Source organism: Lasioglossum baleicum, chromosome 15 (genome assembly GCF_051020765.1).
Source record: "Lasioglossum baleicum chromosome 15, iyLasBale1, whole genome shotgun sequence".
Lineage (NCBI taxonomy): Eukaryota > Metazoa > Arthropoda > Insecta > Hymenoptera > Halictidae > Lasioglossum > Lasioglossum baleicum.
The window spans coordinates 12201346-12222366 of NC_134943.1; the positions used below are offsets into that span (position 1 = coordinate 12201346).

The following is a 21021-nucleotide window of genomic DNA, read 5'->3' on the forward strand; positions in this document are numbered from 1 at the left end:
GGAATTGGGATTTCTCTCTGAACAAAGAATATATTTTCCAATTAGTTTCATACATCGAAAGTTTTCGTAGAATTTACAATAAACCTTTGAAGAAGGTTAGCAACGAAAGATTAAAATAATTTTACTAATAAAAGGTTTTCCCATCAGGCGTCCGGTTTATCTCAACCGTACTCTCCTATTGGGAAAAACGACGACGACTCGGTTTCACCAGGTGTCCTCTGTAAGCTCGGCGGCCGGCCTTCATGGCCGTCCTCTCCAAGACGTACAGAGTAACCTGGTGAACCTACTTTCAGGCGGCCAGGAAGCTACCCTGTTCTTTCCTCTCGGCGGGCGGCCGGCCTTCATGGCCGTCCTCTCCCATTTATCCAGAGAGGCGTCCAGGTGCAACCCCTGTCCTCTCCTGAGCTGCCGGGCGTCCGATAACATTGCTTCGTACTCTCCCTAACCTATGGGCGGCCGTGGTCTTACCTCGTCCTCTCCCACAGGCGCAGCAAAAGTGATTTCTCCGCGATCGTCTACCGGTATTTATACTAGTCGTTGCTAACCCTTGTTTGGGCGTTGTTAGGGATTTTAGAAGTTTCTCGAACATGCGGCCTTCTAGAACATTCGGTCGCGGCGCGATTCTTTTCTTAATCTCAGGGTAGTGCCGAGGCGGATTGGCACCCCTGGGGTTGTCTCGTTCCTCGTCGCGTTACAGAACATATTTTTCAACTTTAAACAAATATTGTGGTTATTATAAAAGATATTGAATTGTTCTTTACAGCAAAAGATTCTGTAGACTTTCCCGAATACAGTGATATCCAATATTAATACATTATGATTGTTTAAACATGTTTAAACAATGATTGAAGACGAAGAGACACTACTTTTGCACCAATTTTTGAGGATATTTTTCAATTTATCTCAAAAAATTAGGGTCCAGCGGAAAATCGAACTATACCACGCGATAGAGCAGACTTTTATCTTGAGAAACCAACCTTTCAAGTTTGTAACGTCGACGTTTTTTTCGAACCAGAAAACAAAATAACTTCGCCCGACATGAGCCACCAGTGGCGCGGCGAGGCGGCCTTCGTCGTCGATTTTCAATTGTTACTTTCAACAATTGCGTCCGTTGCCGGTTGCGGCCCGCGCGTATTCTTATGTTTTCACTTTTGGCCCACTGCAGTCCGCGGGGGTTGCTCATCTCACTGGTTTAAATAAATAAATTTATATATTTTTCTATTTGTGAATTATATTATTCTAATAATTTATTGTGAAAATAATTGTTTAAATAAATAAAAACAAATAACAAATTTGTATAGATTATAAAAATCTATTTATTTTAACAATAAATTATTGAAATAACAATTCAAATAATGAATATGGAAACAAATTATAAAAATTTATTTATTTAAATTATTTTAACAATAAATTATTATTGAGAAATAACAATTCAAATAATTAATATAGAAACAAATTATAAAAATTTATTTATTTAAACAATTATTTTAACAATAAATTATTATTGAAATAACAATTCAAATAATTACTATAGAAACAAATTATAAAAATTTATTTATTTAAACAATTGTTTTAAATTATTGAAATGGTATTTCAAACAATAAATATAGAAACAAATTATAAATATTTATTTATTTATAAATTGTTTAAATAATAAATATTAGGTCGAACACAATATAGAATACAGAATGACAGAGAACCGAAATCCGGAACCGAAATCCTGAACCGAAATACATAATATCGGTTCTCCAAAATCGTAACCGTAACCGATATAAGCCAGAACTGCCAGCCAGTACCGATATTCTCGTAACAGTTATAAGTGTTATAACATAACATCATTTCGGTTCTTAATAACTATTTCAATCAGAACCGAAAAATAACAGTTTAAACAGTTATTTTCATAACCGTTCCAATCCCTGTCTGTAGCGTAGATTTACCACTATTTTAATATACTATACGATTTGAACTTTTTTTGGAAACTAGAGCAATTAGTTTACTGCAGGATGTGAAAAGAAGTTTTTTAAAAAATTGCAATTGATCAGAATTGTAGAAAAAATACTAAGAGTTGCGTTTTACAACTTTTTAATGTGGGTCTATCTACAGGGTGATTCACGCAATTGTTACAAGTCATAACTCCGTTTTTATTGCATTTACAAAAAAATGCCAAAGGAGAAAGATAAATGGTTCGAAGAGAACTACATCTGTAGGCCTTTCGATTTTTTTTAGATGCAGCAGTGCATGTGCAATTAACAATTGCATCATTTCTTTAAATAGAAATGCATATTGTTTTTTACACAGATCGATTCTTCTGTTCATCCTACGTAAAAAATGATTAGGGTACACACGGCAAAAAATTATTAGATCTCGAGATATTTTCAAAAAATGTCTTTATTGAAGAAGATGCTCAAACGCTTCTCCATTACATTCTAAACATTTCTTATAACGTTTTTTTATTGTTTGCATAACTGCGTTTATACATCAATACGTTGGCCAGCCCGTGCACCTGATTTAAGTCCCCTTGACTTTTTCTGTGGGGTTATTTGAAAGATAGAATTTATTCAAACCCCATAGATTCTGTAGAGAATCTGAGAGAAAGAATCATAGTGGAATGTTCAGCAATAACTGCAGATAATTTAAACGCAGTTATGCAAACAATAAAAATACGTTATAAGAAATGTTTAGAATGTAATGGAGAAGCGTTTGAGCATCTTCTTCAATAAAGACATTTTTTGAAAATATCTCGATATCTAATAATTTTTTGCCATGTGTACCCTAATCATTTTTTACGTAGAATGAACAGAAGAATCGATCTGTGTAAAAAACAATATGCATTCCTATTTAAAGAAATGATGCAATTGTTAATTGCACATGCACTGCTGCATCTAAAACAATTTAAGTCCTACAGATGTAGTTCTCTTCGAACCATTTATCTTTCTCCTTTGGCATTTTTTTGTAAATGCAATAATAACGGAGTTATGACTTGTAACAATTGCGTGAATCACCCTGTATAATTAAAATTTAAAAAATACGTTTTATAGATTTGTGTCAATTAAACATATTCTGAAAATTTCAGGGTAACCCTAAAGTTATTCTTCTAAATTTTCGTAGAAAGAATTGGTTTTCAATTTGGTTTAATTAATAATAACTGTGCCTAAAAATATGAAAAAAATTGGAGACAATATTGATGACAGTAAGTATTTCATCATTAAATTAATTTCCAAGATGGTGGCTTTTAAACATCGATATAAAATCTGTGTTTCTTCGAAATCTTCCGGCTTTTCTATTTTTTAAAACTAGAGTTTGCAACAAAGGCTCGGGAAAAATTAAAATACTTCTATGAATATAATTTATATTATTAGAGATTTGTATATTAGTTACATATTTGATATAAAACAATATAAACTGTATGTCCTAATCCTGGCCAATGATGATGTACGATCTGATCCAGTCTAAAGATGATGTAGGATCTGATCCAGGCTAAAGATGATGTAGGATCTGTTCTAGGCTAAAGATGATGTAGGATCTGATCCAGGCTAAAGATGATGTAGGATCTTGTCCATGCTAAAGATGATGTAGGATCTTGTCCATGCTAAAGATGATGTAGGATCTTGTCCATGCTAAAGATGATGTAGGAGCTGATCCAGGCTAAGTACTAGAGTAGGGGGCAGCACTATATGGGCACGGCCAAAACCCGGGCGTGAGCACTCTCATATACTCTCTGACATTATCAACATCCGCCAGTTACTTTATTCACAGACTTATTAAATAGAGCCCGTTCAGACACGGCGGAATCCGCGCGGACCTTATTTACATTAGCGTATATGGATTCGTTCACACGCATCCGCGCGGTCGAACAATCAAAAACAAACATCGCGCGGTTTCCGCCGTGTCTAAACGGGCTCTTAATCTTAAGTCTGTGGTTTATTTCTATTCCAATTTATTTCGTTACGTGTGCAAATGTCGTCAAAACAATAAATGTAGTGTATGATAAAGCATTGCAATAAAGGAAATGGTAATGTCACAGCAAACCAATCGAAAAAAAGCATTTCTGAAAACGAAGACTTAAAAAAAAAATTTATTCAAATTTGAACATTTGACGCAGCGTTTCTTCGGGAAGGTTTAGGAGTGCACTAAATTTGCTCATTTTCCCTTAACTTGACACGTATACTTTTTTAAACATTCCCATAAAACCTTTAAAATAATCTTTAAATTACTAAACCTACTACTTAATACTGAAAGTAGCTCATTCTGCTATTCTTCCTCAACTTAAACGTACTGTACTTGAGATATACATGAGGTAATCACTACATCGTTAATATTGGTATCAGGATTACTGATGCTAAGAGGTTTACAAGCATCCATCAAAATTCTTAAGTCTTCGTCACTCAGGTAACTAAATATTTTTTCAGTACAGTCATATGGTAACTCAGGAAAGTTGTTAAAGAGAAAATGGAAAATTTTGTTGCCTTGTTCAAGTAATTCTTTTCTTCTCATACCCTTTCTGAAATTACTTTCTATCATACTAGCGTATATAGGAAATTTTGTTTTATAGTCGTCTGATTTTAAAACCTGCACTATATTTTCATTCCTCATATATATTGCTAATGAGCTTGTACCTTTTGCCAAGATATCATAAAATGAAATGTTAGGATTATTAATCTTTTCACTCTTCATGCTTGCTATTTCTTCCTCACATTCATCATGAAAATGACCTATTTCATCCCTTCTACGCAGTAATCGTAAATTTACTTGACTTACATATAAATTTGCGGCTTTCATTTTAACTATGTGGCGTTTAAGAGCTCTAGCAGTTCCATCATACGAATGGCCCAAACCATCAGAATCGTAAGAATAATCATCATCAAAGCTATCGCTAAGATCACTATAAAACGGCATTTCAGCTCTAACATTACTAAGAGGTGTATAATTATCTTTACTTGTAATATTAATATCAGAGCCATACTCCAGAAGAGTGACAACAATGTCTACATGTCTTTCTTCAGAAGCGATGTAAAGTGCTGTTCTGCCATAGTCATCTCTAGAGTCAATATTAGCACCAAATTTCAAGAGAATCTTAACAATTTTCGAATAACCTCTTTCAGCAGCAATATGAAGAGGTGTCATATCCGTATTAGTTCTCGAATCACATTCTGCACCGTATTTTAGCAAGATTTCCACAACTTTTTCATGCCCTTTTTGAGTAGCAATATGAAGTGCAGTTATTCGATCTTTTTGCATATCATTGACGTTGGCCCCTTTGTTTAAAAGCATTTTGATAATTAGCTCATTTCCTTTCTGAGCAGAAAGATGAAGTGTTGTTACTCCATTTTGAGTTTTAGCATTAACATTAGCCCCCTTACTTAGCAGCAATGCAGCAATTTCTTCCTTATTTATATTTCTTCCTCCAAAATTAGGCATTTTATCACGAAACAATCCAAAAAAATCTCCATATTTACTTACAGCAAAATGTAAGGCTGTTCTTCCATATTTATCACTAGCGTTAATATCAGCATCATGTTGCAAAAGAGCTTCAACGAGTTCTATGCATTTTTTCTTAACAGCAGTATTCAATAGTTCAGGACTATCTTTTATATCAGCTCTATTATTTAAAAGTAGCTTGGTAATTTTTAAATCGGCATTCTCAATAGCATAAAATATTGGAGTTTTTCCGGTTTTATCTTGAGCATTTATATCAGCTTCATAGCTTATCAACAATTTAGCTACTTCTTCCTGTTTGTTTTTGGCTGCAATATGTAAAGGTGTAAAACCTTTTTCAAATGTTGAATTGTATATCGTATTAACATCAGCGCCATACTTTAATAGGTCTTCAATAATTTTTAAATATCCTTTTTCAACAGCAGCATGTAATAACTTAGGATTATTTGCATCTTTTGGGTTAACATTAAGACCATATTCTAGAAGAGCCTTAACAATCTCTTTATTCTCTGTCCCACAGTCGTAAACTGCGATTTTAAGAGATTTTCTGTTACTTCGATTATTAATATCAGGACAATACTTTAAAACATCCTTAACAATCGTTAAATATCTTTTTTCAACAGCGAGGTGTAGTATGGTTTTACCATCTTTAGCCTGACTATCAACTTTAGCTCCATGTTGTAAGAGCAGTTTTACAACTGTTTCACGTCCTCTTGCAGTAGCAATATGAAGTGGCGTTAAATTATCCTTTGTGCTAGCATTAATATCAGCACCTCTATTCAAGAATAATTTCACAGCTTCTTCGTTACCTAGTTCAGAAGCAAAATGTAGTGGTGTATACCATTCCTCCAATGTTAAAGAATGAGTACAAGCACCATGGTTTAGAAGATCTTTGGCAATACGTACCTTTTTCAGCAGCAATATGAAGAGGGGTTATACTATCTTCCCCTTTAACATCAACATTAGCACCTCTACTTAAAAGCAACGTGATAACTTCTTTACTACCTTCTTGAACAGCAAAGTGCAGTGGTGTATAACCTTTTCTCAATGTTGACGTACAAATGCAATTAATATAAGCTCCATAGTTTAAAAGATGCTCAACAATCGTTAAATATCCTTTTTCAACGGCGAGGTGTAGTATGGTTTTGCCATCTTTATCCTGATTATCAACTTTAGCTCCATGTTGTAAGAGCAGTTTTACAACTGTTTCAGGTCCTCTTGCAGTAGCAATATGAAGTGACGTTAAATTATCCTTTGTGCTAGCATTAATATCAGCACCTCTATTCAAGAATAATTTCACAGCTTCTTCATTACCTAGTTCAAAAGCAAAATGTAGTGGTGTATATCATTCCTCCAATGTTAAAGAATGAGTACAAGCACCATGGTTTAGAAGATCTTTGGCAATACGTACCTTTTTCAGCAGCAATATGAAGAGGGGTTATACTATCTTCCCCTTTAACATCAACATTAGCACCTCTACTTAAAAGCAACGTGATAACTTCTTTACTACCTTCTTGAACAGCAAAGTGCAGTGGTGTATAACCTTTTCTCAATGTTGACGTACAAATGCAATTAATATAAGCTCCATTGTTTAAAAGATGCTCAACAATTTGTAAACATCCTATCTTAGATGCAACATGAAGTGGACTTGTACCATCATTGTCTCTGGCATTAACATCAGCTCTATGCTTTAAAAGTAATTCAGTAACTTTCATTTTCTTATTTTCAATTGCATTGTGAAGTGGAGTTCTACCATATTGATTTTTAGCATCGATATTAGCACCTTTATCCAGAATCATCTTAACAATTTCTATGTCACAATTTATAACAGCAAAATGAAGAGGAGTATTAGAAGGCTTTTTACTTTTGCTGTTAACTTTAGAACCACTTGTTAAAAGTAGTTTAGCAACTGCTGTATGTTTATTATTAACAGCATCACGAAGTAAAACATATCCTTCTGACCATGATTGTGAGTAAAACAGCCCAAAAGAATTGATTAACTCCCTTGCTTCTTCTAGTCTTCCTCCACGAACCGCAGAAATTAAACTGTAGTTTACATCCTGATTACCTAGCATGACTACTCTGATAGCCAAATGCTCTCCAGCAACTGTGCAGAAAAACGTCGTACCGACCCGGGATCTGGAACCATCGGGAACATTGATATATGTATATACCAAAGAGGATTAGATAGAGGCGAAAGTCCCATAACAGTTCCAAGAGCCAAATTGCAAAAAAGGGCACTGTACGCTAATCCCCAATAATGCAGAGAATATTTCAACACAGAGAGCATAAAAAAATATTGCTTCTTCGCTAAATGCAGCCCGACCGCGTGATCGAAAAATCAAGCTGTTTCATATTCTCTGTCAGTGTCTTTCCTGCGAAAAACATACAGTGACCGAAACACGTTTAAACGCACTTTAAAATTTACAAATTTTCATGCTTATTTAGAAGAAAAGGACAGATGATGTTGTCAAAATGGGGTTGTTTACTTTGCTAAAACCTGTACTTTCAACATCTATATTTCAAAATGTTCCGTTTTTACATGCCAGAATATGTCGCAGAACGAAACGTATTAAATAATATTTTTGATTTTATGTAACAGAACAGAATGACGAAAGGAAAATACTTAAATGAAGCTGAAAAGGCAATAATATCTTCTTTTAAAAAAGGGGGGAATTGAATCGGAAGATTGCCAAAGAAATTAAACGTTCCGAGTCAATAGTACGAAATTTTTTGAAACGTGGTGAAGATTACGGCAAAAAACGTGCTACAAAAGGAAATACAAAAATCACAAAACGAGAAAAAAGTAATATAATAAGTGAAGCGGCAAAAAAAGAATATTACAATTATATACCAAAATACCACTAACGTTCAGACGTGGCGTGTGCAACAAATCCAACAAATCTTGCACAATGCACCTAGTGTCCAGTACTCCGCAGTGTTCCGATTCCGATATTCCGATACAGTCCCTGATAGCACAATTGACTCCACGGGGAGTGACGAAAACGCGCATAAGTTGACTCCACTTGGACAACCTGGAACCGTCTGGATGCAGCCCACGTGAAATGCAGCTTCTGCAGTCTAGCTGGAACGCCACTCTATCCTGGATTCCGCTTCCCCGCAAGATGGCAGCACGGTCGCACTGATTAATGCGGCGAATGCCGTTATACAGGGCAGCGCCGTCGGTAAGGGCAGATCGCACTAATGTGGCAGATGTCGATAAAGTAGACTTCTATTGTACAAATATGTAGCAGTTTCCCTTTTTACCGACAATACTGATTTTTGAATGAATATTCAGTCACATGCAAGGAGAGAAAACGAAAAAAAAATCTGTGCAAAATAAAAATTCTCTGCATCGATTGCAAGAGATGGAAGCTAAGATTAAAATGTCAACATGCAAAAAAAGACAAAGTGTCGTACAAGGGACAAGAAAATTTACTTTTTCTTATTTTTTAATACACCGCAGGGAGTTGGTAAAGACACATGGACAATGACACAAGGAATATATATATAATAAATATTATAATTTTTTATTATTACTATGCTTTATTATTGGACGAACACCTAAATATCTCTTCAGGTTATTGTGATGCAAAAAATATTTGTTCCGTAATGTGCACGGTGTGCCAGATATTTGGTCCATTGACACCATGCACATTACGTAACAAATATTTTTTGCATCACAATAACCTGAAGAGATATTTAGGTGTTCGTATTTAAACGGAACACCCTGTATATTGTGATTATTACACGTTGTTGCCTCTGCTTCCCAAAACTTGTGGCCCGTAGCACGTTCTGGCATAGGTGGGATACCTAAAAAATACAAAGAAAATCAGTAATGTACAATATATGCATGTGTGTTGAATGGCATAATTAGATATACGTACCACGTGAAAAATTAGAGGTCTTCCTCTTCCCCGGTTGCCGCAGCTTCCTTCTCCTCCTTCCCTGGATAGCACATTATATTTATCCTCCGTTCTGTAAATTAGATTTTTAATTACACAGTGAGTAAAGGTGAGTATTTAATCTTCTTCGCTTATTGCTCATCTCAACGAATTTTCTAATTTCTGGTGCTACAATTACAAAAGGTCTTCTGACGTTTTTCATCAACTAATATACCTAACTGATTCAAACATTGCAATGATATTTATAAAAAATCGATTAAAGTTGAACTACAAACAAAAGAATGTACTACCAGAAATAAAAAAATTCGATGATGAGAAGCAAGTGAAGAAGATTAAATATTAGGTTGTCCCAAAAGTTCCTTCCGCAATGCCTTTCTTTAATATTGCTAAATAAATATTAGGTTGTCCCAAAAGTTGTTTTTCGATGCATGCACATAATGCAAATTCATATTAAGAAGTACTAAAATATTAACATAAAGATTATCGTATTGTTTGTATTTATTTAGCTACATTAAAGGAACACAATGCGGAAGAAACTTTTGGGTCAACCTAATACTTGCCTTACTGAATTGGTTTAAGCCATCATTTTGCCGATTTAGAATATTGCTAAGCTAATTCTAATCTGAATGGGCCAAAGCTGAATTGTGTTGGATTTGTTTAAAGTGATAAATGATAATAATGATAATGAAAAGAGAGTGATAAAGCGATAAAGAAACAAACAATTTACTATTTTGGACTCTACATTGAAGTGAACATACTCGCCCCGTAGCACCTCATACGTGATGGCAAATGGCACTGTCGCGTGGTGTGCCGACAAGCGTTCTCACGCTTTTTCACGCGAAGATTCTGGGAGACATTTGAGCAAAATGAAACCGATCAACCAATATAAATATGTACAAATACCTTCCGTTCTTCCTTCCTTCCACGTAGTGCACGTAATCCAAGTAATCCACGTAATCACATAATCCAAGCAAGTCAATCTAATAAATAGTCAAATAGTCAAATGCCGCAACGCAGACCGCACCTGCGAATGTAACGTGTAACCACAGAGCGAAGCTATGTAAATATATCTGTGATTGTGTCAAGAAAAACGCTGCATGTCACAATTTCAAAAAATTTCAGTTTATGCATTTATTGAACTTTATAGTGTAGGATTAGGTATTTACCAGAAAAAACGTCACGAAAATCAATTCAAAAGGCTCGAAAAAATAATACAATTTAACCAATGTCCTTGTCAAAGCATTAGTGATCAAAACTTTAAACGACAATATCTCGAAAGTGAAAGTACAATGTGACATGCGGCGGCGTCCTCCTGACAACCACAGATATTACGACCGAGCTAAGCGAACGAGAACTTGCGAACTGTTGAGAGTTGAGAGAATAACTGAAAACTGCTGAAAACTGAAACTGAACGGCAGTTTCCCCTTCCCTGACGTATCGTCGTATCCGTGAGCGGTGTCGACCGCGCTTGACCGTGTTGGTGCATGTTCGATTGCACGCGCGCTACACACAAACGTACCTCTACCATGTCCGTGTGACTACCTGCTCGACCGAACGCGTCGGCGACGCGTTCCTTCGATTTTCACGTTGCCGAAGTTTCGGAAGCATGAGGCGAAAAGTCGGAATCTGGAGACGGCGCGCATTTGAATCTCGGGCACAGCACGCGGCGCGACGCACATTTTGCTATAACTTTTGATCTAAAAGAGATATCGAAGAGAAATTAGGCCTAATTTTTTTTTAAAAATCGGTTTTAACGATGTAAAAAGAAATATATTTTGTATTTTTTAAATAATGTTTTCGTTGATTCTTAAGGTATAGCCGGAAAAGATGGTCAGAAGTATCCAACCAAATTTGTTTTTAGTCACGTCATGTTCAACAGAAAATTATGAAAAAATTCATGAATATTCTACCGAATAGCATACACTACTGAGATTTTTTTCAAAATTTTTGGTTGCAAAATCGATTTTTAAACAAATCGGAAAACATAAAATTGCCGATTTTATGTATATACATACATCAAAGTCTTCAGTTGACCACATTTATATTGTTACGTTAGTTGTGTCTCATCCTGATTATTAATGTGTATTTTTTCAGATTTTTCGGATTACGGAAACATGTTTTAAAAAATTGAAAACCTCCAAAAATTCCAAGAAAATGCATGTTTTGTATTGAAGTGTTAGAGACTCCAGTTTTATAAGAATTCAGTACTTGGATATTATTGAAGCAACCGTTCTTAATTTTTTTATAATTTTTTAGAGGTTGGGTAGCCGTTAACAAAACAAGTACATATATACGGCTGGGAATCTTCTGGCCCCGAATCGAATCCCGCATCTATAATCGTTTTGTTCGGTAAATACTTATTGCTTCGAGTTTTAATGAAAAGTTTAACCAAAAACATTTTTTAATTGTCTACATTTATTTTCAACTTAAAGAATTGATGCAGTTCGCGCTGTCGACTTTCGCTGTCCACTTTCTGTAATTGAAAAAAAGAAACACAATTTAAGTTATGATTGCGAAGTGCAGAATGGTTTCGAGGTATTCGAAAATACCGCTACAGGTGGTCCCCTGTGTATCTATATCTTCGAGTAACTAATTACAAATTTTGTATCTATTATTCGTGATCCGAAATTTGTATCTAGGAGAAAAATTAAGGGCAGATTCGGAATCAGCGCAAAAAACTCTATAAGAATCATCCAACAGTAATTGTTGAAGAAATTTGGTGTCGCGGAGACTGTAAATCAAATGGGAAACTTTCTTCCAGCAGATCTATTAATGGGTCTATTAACTTTTTCCCGTGTAACATTTTGTTTATTTTCTCGTTTCTTTGTTATAATAAATGGAAGCTTATGTTAATTTGTTGTTCTTCATTCTTTAATAAGCCCCTTTTAATTTCCCATCAGTTTCAACTCCATAAAGTAATAGTTTTCTGTAAAATCCGTATCAATGCCTCCGGATCGGAAACTTTCTGCCAGGGGTTGTATTAATTCGAGTAACTGTAACTTTTTTAATGTTGGACTATATGGATTTGGACTTTTCGTGAGAAGTTGGAGAAATTAGTTTACTGCACGATGTGAAAAGATATGTAGTGGACATGGCGCGTTGGAAAGAGGGACTTTCCGGACGCGGAAATTTCATCCTTCTCAAGTGCGCGCTGTGGACGGTTGCGTTGAGGGTTCGGTCGTAAAAGTGACGATTACCAGAACCCTGACTCAACCGTTGCAATGTCCTTGGCAGCGACGACTTTGAATTGTTTTGGGGAAGGAAACTTTCTCCTTACTCTTGAGGAACGGAGAATTCCTCCCCTTATTTTAACGGTCTTTCTCACGTTGCTAATCCTCCCACCAAAAAGGATTTTTACCAGTGGAAAAAAAGCTTGTGGCACTCGTTGAGAACGCATCGCTCTAGAGTTGCCCGCGCTACGTTAATTTATATCTCTGTACTTTGTTAGTACTCGATAGTCATTAACGTTTATAATCTAGTTTTCTCGTTATTGTTATTATTACTACATCTTGTTTTGTTTTGTTATTGTTACGTGTTATTGTTTTAATAAATATCTATATCGTTGTCTGCTAACCACGCGAAACATCATAGACACTGAATTACCCGTCACCCTAAAGATATTTTTCCAGAAATTGCAGTTGGCCGGAATTGTAGAGAAAATAGGTACTAAATATTGCATTTCACAACTTCTTTATGTGGGGCCTATATTGAAAATTTAAAAGATAGTTATAATAATTAACCATTTGCAGCTGTTTTAATTTCGGAGCTGTTTTAACTCGAAAATGAAACATCTCGTTCTAGGTAGAATAATTTCGTTCTATACGATTCTTTTCATTTGATGGATATGAAATTGATTGTAATACCTCATACAATAATTAAAGGTTTAGTAATTGATTAGCTACCAACATGTTTAACAATGTAAACAATATTTTGCATAATGGGACAGCAATTTTTAGTGGTGATTTCGAGTCACCACTGGAGTGCTAAGGGTTAAAGATGGTAGAAATTGCAGGATATTACAACAATGACAAATATTATAAAGCAGATACGCTAACGTTACCGTTATCGCGTCAGAAGGAATAGCTGCAAGCTGCAAGTACAATTGTATAGAGTATAGAATTTCGGGGAAAACTGGGAAGAGAGGGAGGGTTGCCGGAGGATTAATTATGGCGTGGAAGAACCGACGCGACGGTGCCCGTAAGGATAATCACGGTCGCCTAGAGTGGCCGGACTATGGCAGGGTAAGACGTGGTTTCCCTCGGGTCTCAATTATCCATCGGGCCTTAATTTGTCCGGGCTGTTTGTCTCTCGATCAAGCCGGTTCGTCGAGGTCCTGGTACTGTACTTTGGAAATGAAATGGATGATTATGTGAAAATTTGCTTGTCAAATGAACATTCTGGGAAAAGGTTCAGGTAATTTCGTGCAGAAAATCCAGAGTTGTTTTGGTAACTACCCAGGACTTATTGGCCCTCGCGACGGTCAAAGTAATTGCCCAGTTTTATCGACGTTTTATTACTTCGTCGCGTACCCTGGTATAAAGCAGCGAAAGCAATTTAGATATCGTGAAACGGTTCGAATTTCTTTTCTTGCTGTTCTTGGAAATTCTGAAATTGTCAACTCAGTGGTCGGCACGGATGAGACTTTTCAGGCCGCCTCCTTTCACCGGCCGCACGTCTCGTTCTCCGTAACGGCCTTTATCCTCGAGGCAGCTCAGGCCCGTATCTATCCCAGACCGTGCGAACTGCGTACAAAATTTCTGTTTATGAAACATTAGAAATTCCATTTCTTTATACACATATTTTTAGCGTGTCTTTCTTAACATGTATGAATTAAATGAAACGAGGCTTCATTAACTGATCTATTTTTATTGAATGGAGTAGAATTACACTGTCCAACAAATTTCAACTTTTTTTATGTTCCCCAATTACTGTAGGGTCCTTCTTATAGAGTTTTTCGCGCTGATTCCGAATCTGTTTTCAATTTTTTTCCTATACGCACAGTTTTTCAGGAACAAGGCTTTGAAAAAAAAACATATTTTTCAACTTCAAACAAATATTGTGATGTTATTATAAAAGATATTGAATTGTTCTTTCTGGCAAAAGATTCTGTAGACTTTCCCGAATACAGTGATATCCAATATTAATACATTATGATTGATTAAACATGTTTAAACAATGATTAAATACGGAGAGATTTCGTCGCGTCGGCGCACAGTGGAAAATTTGGCCCAGACTCGATTCAAAATCAAAGAACTTTCGATAGAAATGAGGTAGAGCGATGAAATTTTTTTTAAATGAAAGCTGAAACTTTGCAGAATATGGGAAAAATAGGGAAGTTATGGTACGAACGTTTTTTAACCGAGAAAATTCGTTAAACATGTAGAATTTAAAGAAATCGATTTTGCAATATCCTGAGGTCATAGACAAATTTTGAGACCAGATTTGAAATCGGCGTGAAAAAATCTACGGGAAATGATATATAGCAAAAATTTTAAAAAAATTTTCCGCGCGTGGTATTGGAAAAACCACAATTTTCTCGAAATTGTGCAAGTTTAACGAATTTTCTCAACGTTAAAAAACGTTCTTACCATAATCTCCCTATTTTTCCCATATTCTGTAATGTTTCAGCTTTAATTTTTAAAAAATTTCATCGCTCTACCTTATTTCTATCAAAAGTTCTTCGATTTTGTCTCCGATTTGGACGAAAGGTCACACTGTGCGCCGTCTCCAGATTCTGACTTTTCGCCTCATGCTTTCGAAACTTCGGTAACGTGAAAACTCAGCCCGTCTGAGTGCCTGTTCAATTGCTTGCGCGCTACACACAAGCGTACCTCTACTCTGTCTGTGTGAACTACCTGCTCGACTGATCGACGCCGACGCGTTCCTTCGATTTTCACGTTGCCGAAGTTTCGGAAGCATGAGGCGAAAAGTCGGAATCTGGAGGCGGCGCGCATTTGAATCCCGGCACAGCGAGCGACGCGGCGATAACAGAACATACGGACAATAGGACGTCCTTATATTAGGGTATGTATTCGGATAATGGGGGTACGGATACGGGAGTCTCTACTGTATTCAAAGAACAAGTAGACATAATTGAAATCGTAATTCTAATTGCAATATTTTGTAGGACTCAATATAAATAGTACCGTATACTCATCTTTTTTTATCGATGAATATGATCACTAACTAAAATAAATTCCTAATAAGAAAAAAAAATGTTAACAACCCATTAAAAAGTGTTAAAAACGCGACTGAACATGTTGGTGAGAGTCCCATTTGGGGGTGAACGGAACTTTTAAGCTAGTGCTTGAAGCGGACCCTGGGATTCGGCAAGACCGCAGATGTGGCAACCAAACCTTGGGGTTTTCCAGCCATCTGGAAACTATCGAAACGGTGTAGCTTCGAATAATTTTCTGCCAGGGCGGCGAAGACTTCGGTCGCCGTGGCCAAGTGGTGCAATAAACACGGCCAGGTAACCCGACGCGCGTCGGCCAGCCAGACATATCGGCATGAAACCACTAACAAGTTAATTGCAGACCTTGTTTATTTTTCGTAATTGTTTCATGTAAATGACGCTAGCTGCTTCGTGTGGCGTTCTTCCGATTAAAAAAAGACTAATCTCAAGATAGAATTTGGACTGTGGATAGTGGATTTATTCAAAGTCTTCGAATAACGGCACAATCAATTTTCTACCGAAACCGAAATAATACCGGTATTCTTTCGGTTTTTCCAATGCTTAGGTTGTTCCAAATGAAAAAGGAACTACAGGCCACTTAATGTTCCGTCGTAAAACCCTCCGCGCGAAGGAACAAGCGCGAGTCCGAATTCACAGGCGAGGCCGTCATAAAACATTCAGCTAAAGACCTTCCAGATGTACCTCCCAACAAAGTGATTTTTAGCCAGCCGAAAGAAGCACAGCCGATGTAGCCAGATGTATTTGGACCTTTTATACCGTTAAAGTACTAAACTTTATACCGTAGCTACCTGCAACCGAACATACTCCTTGGTTTCAAATTCTTGCTTTAGTTTATTAAAAGGAAGTAGACTCGTTTTCAGGATTGCAAGGGTGCGGGATTCGCCTCTTATTCTCATCTCTCGATAATAATACAAACACGGGGTTTTTCACTAGTCAAAAACGCTAGATAAAAGATCGATCTAGGACACTATCTGCCTCAAAAGTTCTATTTTTTCGTTTACGAGGCGTAATTGGCATTATTCGGCAGCATGTAGCTATGAAAATAGCTTGTATGCTTCCGAATAATGCAAATTACGGTGACGACTAATGCAAATTTCGCCTCGTAAACGGAAAATAGGACTTTTGAGGCAGATAGTGTCCTAGATCGATCTTTTATCTAGCGTTTTTAACTAGTGAGAAACCCCGTGTTTGTATTATTATCGAGAGATGAGAAGAGGCGAATCCCGCACCCTTGCAATCCTGGAAAAAGGCTATACTGGAACTGCAATTACTCGAATTAATATTCGGACGTTCTAAAAAAGACGAGAACTCTTTTAATATTGTACTAAACGATTTGAACTTTTTTGGGGAGCTACAGCAATTAGTTTACTACAGGATGTGAAAAGAAATTTTTTCAAAAATTGCAATTGATCGGAATTGTATGAAAAAATACTAAGAGTTGCATTTTACAACTTTTTTATGTGGGCCCATATTGAAAAATTGAAAAATACGCTTTGTAGATCTGTGTCGACTAAACATATTTTGAAAATTTCGTCAAAATCGGTTGACGTTGCAATGAGCTACAAACGTTTAAAGATGGTAAAAATCGCAGATTTTCAGCCTACATCGAAGAATTCTTACATCTTTCAAGGCCTGTCGTTTTTTCCCGCATCAACCGATTTCGATGAAACTTTCACAGTGCACATTATTTCCGCAGGCCTACAAAACGTACTTTTTAAATTTTCAATATAGGCCCGCGCGAAAAAGTTGTAAAATGTAACTTTTAGTATTTTCTCTGCAATTCCGACCAAATGCATTTTTTGAAAAAATTTCTTTTCACATCCTGCAGTAAACTAATTGTTCCAGCTCCCCCAAAAAATTCAAATCGTATAGTACAATATTAAAAAAGTTATCATCTTCTTTAGATCGTCCGAATATTAATTCGCGTAACTGTACGTATTAGGGGATAATTAATGTATTACTGGTTTATTGATTTATGTGTAGGTTTACTCTTAATGTAACTGTAAAGAAAATTACGGCGAGGGGGGAAGAACGTAACATTCAATTTGTACATATAGTTTCCATCTCTCTTGCGATCAATGCAGACAATTTTTATTTTGCACAAAGATCCGCAGTCTAGGAAAAATAATATAGATATAATAGAAATAAATAAAATTTAATATTTTTTTATATCGGGTTTATTATTTCGTTTTCATTCAGAATCGGTATTTGGAATTGTCGGTAAAAAGGAAGACTGCTACATATTTGTACAATATGTAGAAATTCATTTCACCGACATTACCAACATTACTGACATAACCTCACCGACGGTGCTGCCCTGTATAACGGCATCCGCCGCTCCACGCAGACTCCACGAGCTGCCTTCCATTTGGACGGAAGAAGCTGCCCTCTAGATGCTGTGACGGCGGTGGACGGCGGACTTTGTTACATCTATGCGCATTTCTGGAAGCCCAGGTGGCATGAACTCCACACTCTTTCTAGATGTACTCCAACCGTTGCTCCGAGCAGCCAATAAGCGGCGTCTGGAACCGTACTGCCCTCCAAATTCACTCCACGCTCTGGACTGTCCCTGGCAGTTCCAAACTGTGCTATCAGGGGTGCTTCGATTGTGGACACCTTTTCTCGCGCATGCGCGGCGATTTCAGCCTCAGTAACGTAAGCTTCTCGATAAAATGGGGTTCCTTGAGCATCCCGCAGAATTTAAAAAAATTTATACGATTTAATTCTGAAAAATGAATGTATAACCAATGTATAACGAGTGTATTTGTGTATATTTTGTAACTCGTACGACACGTCCTGGAGTCTTTTTGTCCGGTAATATTATTTCGGTACATTCCCGCCACCCTAGTAGCATTTACGGTTGGCCAACGGTGGCCAATGGTTGGGAGTTTGTTGGGGAATGGTGGGGCATGGTTAGTGGTTTTGCCGACAAATCCCCAACCTAGGGCCAACGAAGAAAAATTACGTCAGTTTGCCGACGAATACCCAACGTTGGGCCAACGACGAATAACCAACATAGGGCCAACGACGAATACCCAACATAAGGCCAACGAAGAAAAATTACCGTCAGTTTGCCGACGAATACCCAACGTTGGGCCAACGACGAATAACCAACATAGGGCCAACGACGAATACCCAACATAGGACCAACGAAGAAAAATTACGTCAGTTTGCCGACGAATACCCAACGTTGGGCCAACGACGAATACCCAACATAGGGCCAACGACGAATACCCAACATAGGACCAACGAAGAAAAATTACGTCAGTTTGCCGACGAATACCCAACGTTGGGCCAACGACGAATACCCAACATAGGGCCAACGACGAATACCCAACATAAGGCCAACGAAGAAAAATTACGTCAGTTTGCCGACGAATACCCAACGTTGGGCCAACGACGAATAACCAACATAGGGCCAACGACGAATACCCAACATAAGGCCAACGAAGAAAAATTACGTCAGTTTGCCGACGAATACCCAACGTTGGGTCAACGACGAATACCCAACATAGGACCAACGACGAATACCCGTCGTTCAAGATATATGTAGCGTCGATCGTCATTTGGTATTTGTCGATTTTCACTATTTCATTCTTCTGTGCTGTGTCGAACTGTCGAAGTGGTCGTTCTTTGTGTCGCGTGTTTTACTTCATTTCATTAACAAAAAATTTTGATAATGTACAAAGTGGTGGAATTTAATTCAACACCATTAATTTAATTCAATTCAGCATCATCGTTCGGTAGAACAGCAGCCATATGGATGCAGCTACGACAAATATTTGTAAGTATATTGTTAAATTAGTAATGAGTGGTTTAGTTTAACAATTATTTATACCTATACTTAATTATATGTGTTACCACGTATTGTAGATACTTTCTAAAGACTGTGTGTAATTTATGCATGCATTCAATTGCAATTAACAATTTTGTTTCCTTTTGCTTTTCTTGTTGTAAGATTAATTTCTATGTCATTTTTCAGATTTTACTGAGGCACAAGTGTTCGATGGATCATCAGCCATGCAGCTACGCCAAATATTTGTAAGTATATTGTTAAATTAGTAATGAGTGGTTTAGTTTAACAATTATTTATACCTATACTTAATTATACGTGTTACCACGTATTGTAGATACTTTCTAAAGAATGTGTGTAATTTATGCATGCATTCAATTGCAATTAACAATTTTGTTTCCTTTTGCTTTTCTTGTTGTAAGATTAATTTCTATGTCATTTTTCAGATTTTACTGAGGCACAAGTGTTCGATGGATCATCAGCCATGCAGCTACGCCAATATCTATAACTGCGAAAAACAGTTGTATTTTAAGTACGTCTTTATCCGATTCTTGTTTCACCATCTTAAGCGGAACTGTTGTAATTATCAGAACTATTGAAGAGGTGTAATATGAATGTAATATCATATTACTAATGTGCAACGTGTTATGTATGTAATATGAATGTAATGTCATATTACTAATGTGCAATGTGTGTTATGTACGTAATATAATATGTAATGTAAGGAATCTTACTTTTATAATATGTAATATATGTATACATTTCGTACACATATATGTAAGAAATCCGTTATATGCTAGCGTGCATAATAAGTTAGTACTTATATATTAATATAATATGTGAGGCAAAAATTGTTACCTCACAAAATGACTGATTGTGAGATATAAAAATAAAATATTTTTATAATACACATATATATATGTATATAATTAATTGACCCTACAGAAAGAATCCTTTTGTTGGCTTATCGTATTATAGTAATGTAGGCCCTACGTTGGGTATTACCGTTGGCCCTACGTTGGGTATTACCGTTGGCCCGACATTGGACGTGATCGTTGGCCCTACGTTGGGTATTACCGTTGGCCCGACATTGGACGTGATCGTTGGCCCTACGTTGGGTATTACCGTTGGCCCGACGCTGGCGCAACGTTGGCTGAACGTTGGCCCAACGTTGGCCCTGACTGTTGGCCCAACTGCAAAAAAGAGCGACATTTCTAACGGTTGCCCAACGCAAACCCCCAACGTAGGCCCAACGAAACGCCAACCGTAAATGCTACTAGGGCAATATGCGCCAATATAATTGCCTCAGGGCTCTGGCCGCTCTGCTATGTACCCAATAGTAGATACGTTACTGTTTTTTCCGCGCAGCGCCTCTAGCGGCCATCCATCGTACGAAAAACGATGCGCGATATCGGAACACTGAATGCACCATTGTGCACCATGCACCGAATGTTGTTTTCAGAAAACCGACGAGAAAGCCAATGATAAGGGGAACCACGGTGTATTACTATAATCAGCTATAAGCAACTCCATCTCGTGTTCATTAGGCAGTTGCGTGTTTATCGGTGTTACCAAATTTTTTTCTGCACAGAAGTTGACAACCATTGACAACATTGATAAATACTGATAAATACCCAAAAATCTGAGAGGCCACCCGGTTACAATTCGCAGAAAATCTCGTGCACTGGCCC

General features: G+C 36.9%; 1 protein-coding gene and 2 long non-coding RNA genes across 4 annotated transcripts; 1 reads left to right on the forward strand and 2 right to left on the reverse strand.

Moving 5' to 3' along the window:
* Positions 1-3038: 3038 nt before the first annotated feature.
* Positions 3039-8472, reverse strand: LOC143216501 (uncharacterized). 2 transcript variants are annotated; one of them, XM_076439612.1, is made up of 4 exons: positions 8291-8472; positions 6848-7575; positions 6343-6750; positions 3039-6245 (listed from the first exon to the last, which is right to left on the reverse strand). In XM_076439612.1, the coding sequence occupies exons 2-4, from the start codon at positions 7509-7511 to the stop codon at positions 4267-4269; spliced, it is 3051 nt and encodes a 1016-aa protein (XP_076295727.1). In that variant the 5' UTR covers positions 7512-7575; positions 8291-8472; the 3' UTR covers positions 3039-4266. The 2 variants fall into 2 exon arrangements, with proteins under 2 accessions (XP_076295727.1, XP_076295726.1); XM_076439611.1 differs by having other exon boundaries at positions 3041-6245; positions 8306-8466.
* A 381-nt stretch (positions 8473-8853) lies between these two features.
* On the reverse strand, positions 8854-18137 carry LOC143216508 (uncharacterized). The gene is made up of 4 exons (XR_013010574.1): positions 17842-18137; positions 10245-11814; positions 9324-9414; positions 8854-9249 (listed from the first exon to the last, which is right to left on the reverse strand). It is a non-coding gene; the product is annotated as an uncharacterized LOC143216508 (long non-coding RNA).
* A 689-nt stretch (positions 18138-18826) lies between these two features.
* Positions 18827-20605, forward strand: LOC143216507 (uncharacterized). Its single transcript, XR_013010573.1, has 3 exons — positions 18827-19321; positions 19520-19578; positions 19777-20605. It is a non-coding gene; the product is annotated as an uncharacterized LOC143216507 (long non-coding RNA).
* The last annotated feature ends 416 nt before the right edge of the window (positions 20606-21021 follow it).

Bases quoted from the DNA above. Each gene is read 5' to 3' on its own strand.
- LOC143216501 (XM_076439612.1), bottom strand. From the start codon at position 7,511: ATGCTAGGTAATCAGGATGTAAACTACAGTTTAATTTCTGCGGTTCGT. The intron at 6,751-6,847 runs GTACGTATTGCC...CTTTTGAACTAG, and splicing joins TCATATTGCTGCTGAAAAAG to GTAATGAAGAAGCTGTGAAA. The intron at 6,246-6,342 runs GTACGTATTGCC...CTTCTGAACTAG, and splicing joins TCATATTGCTGCTGAAAAAG to GTAACGAAGAAGCTGTGAAA.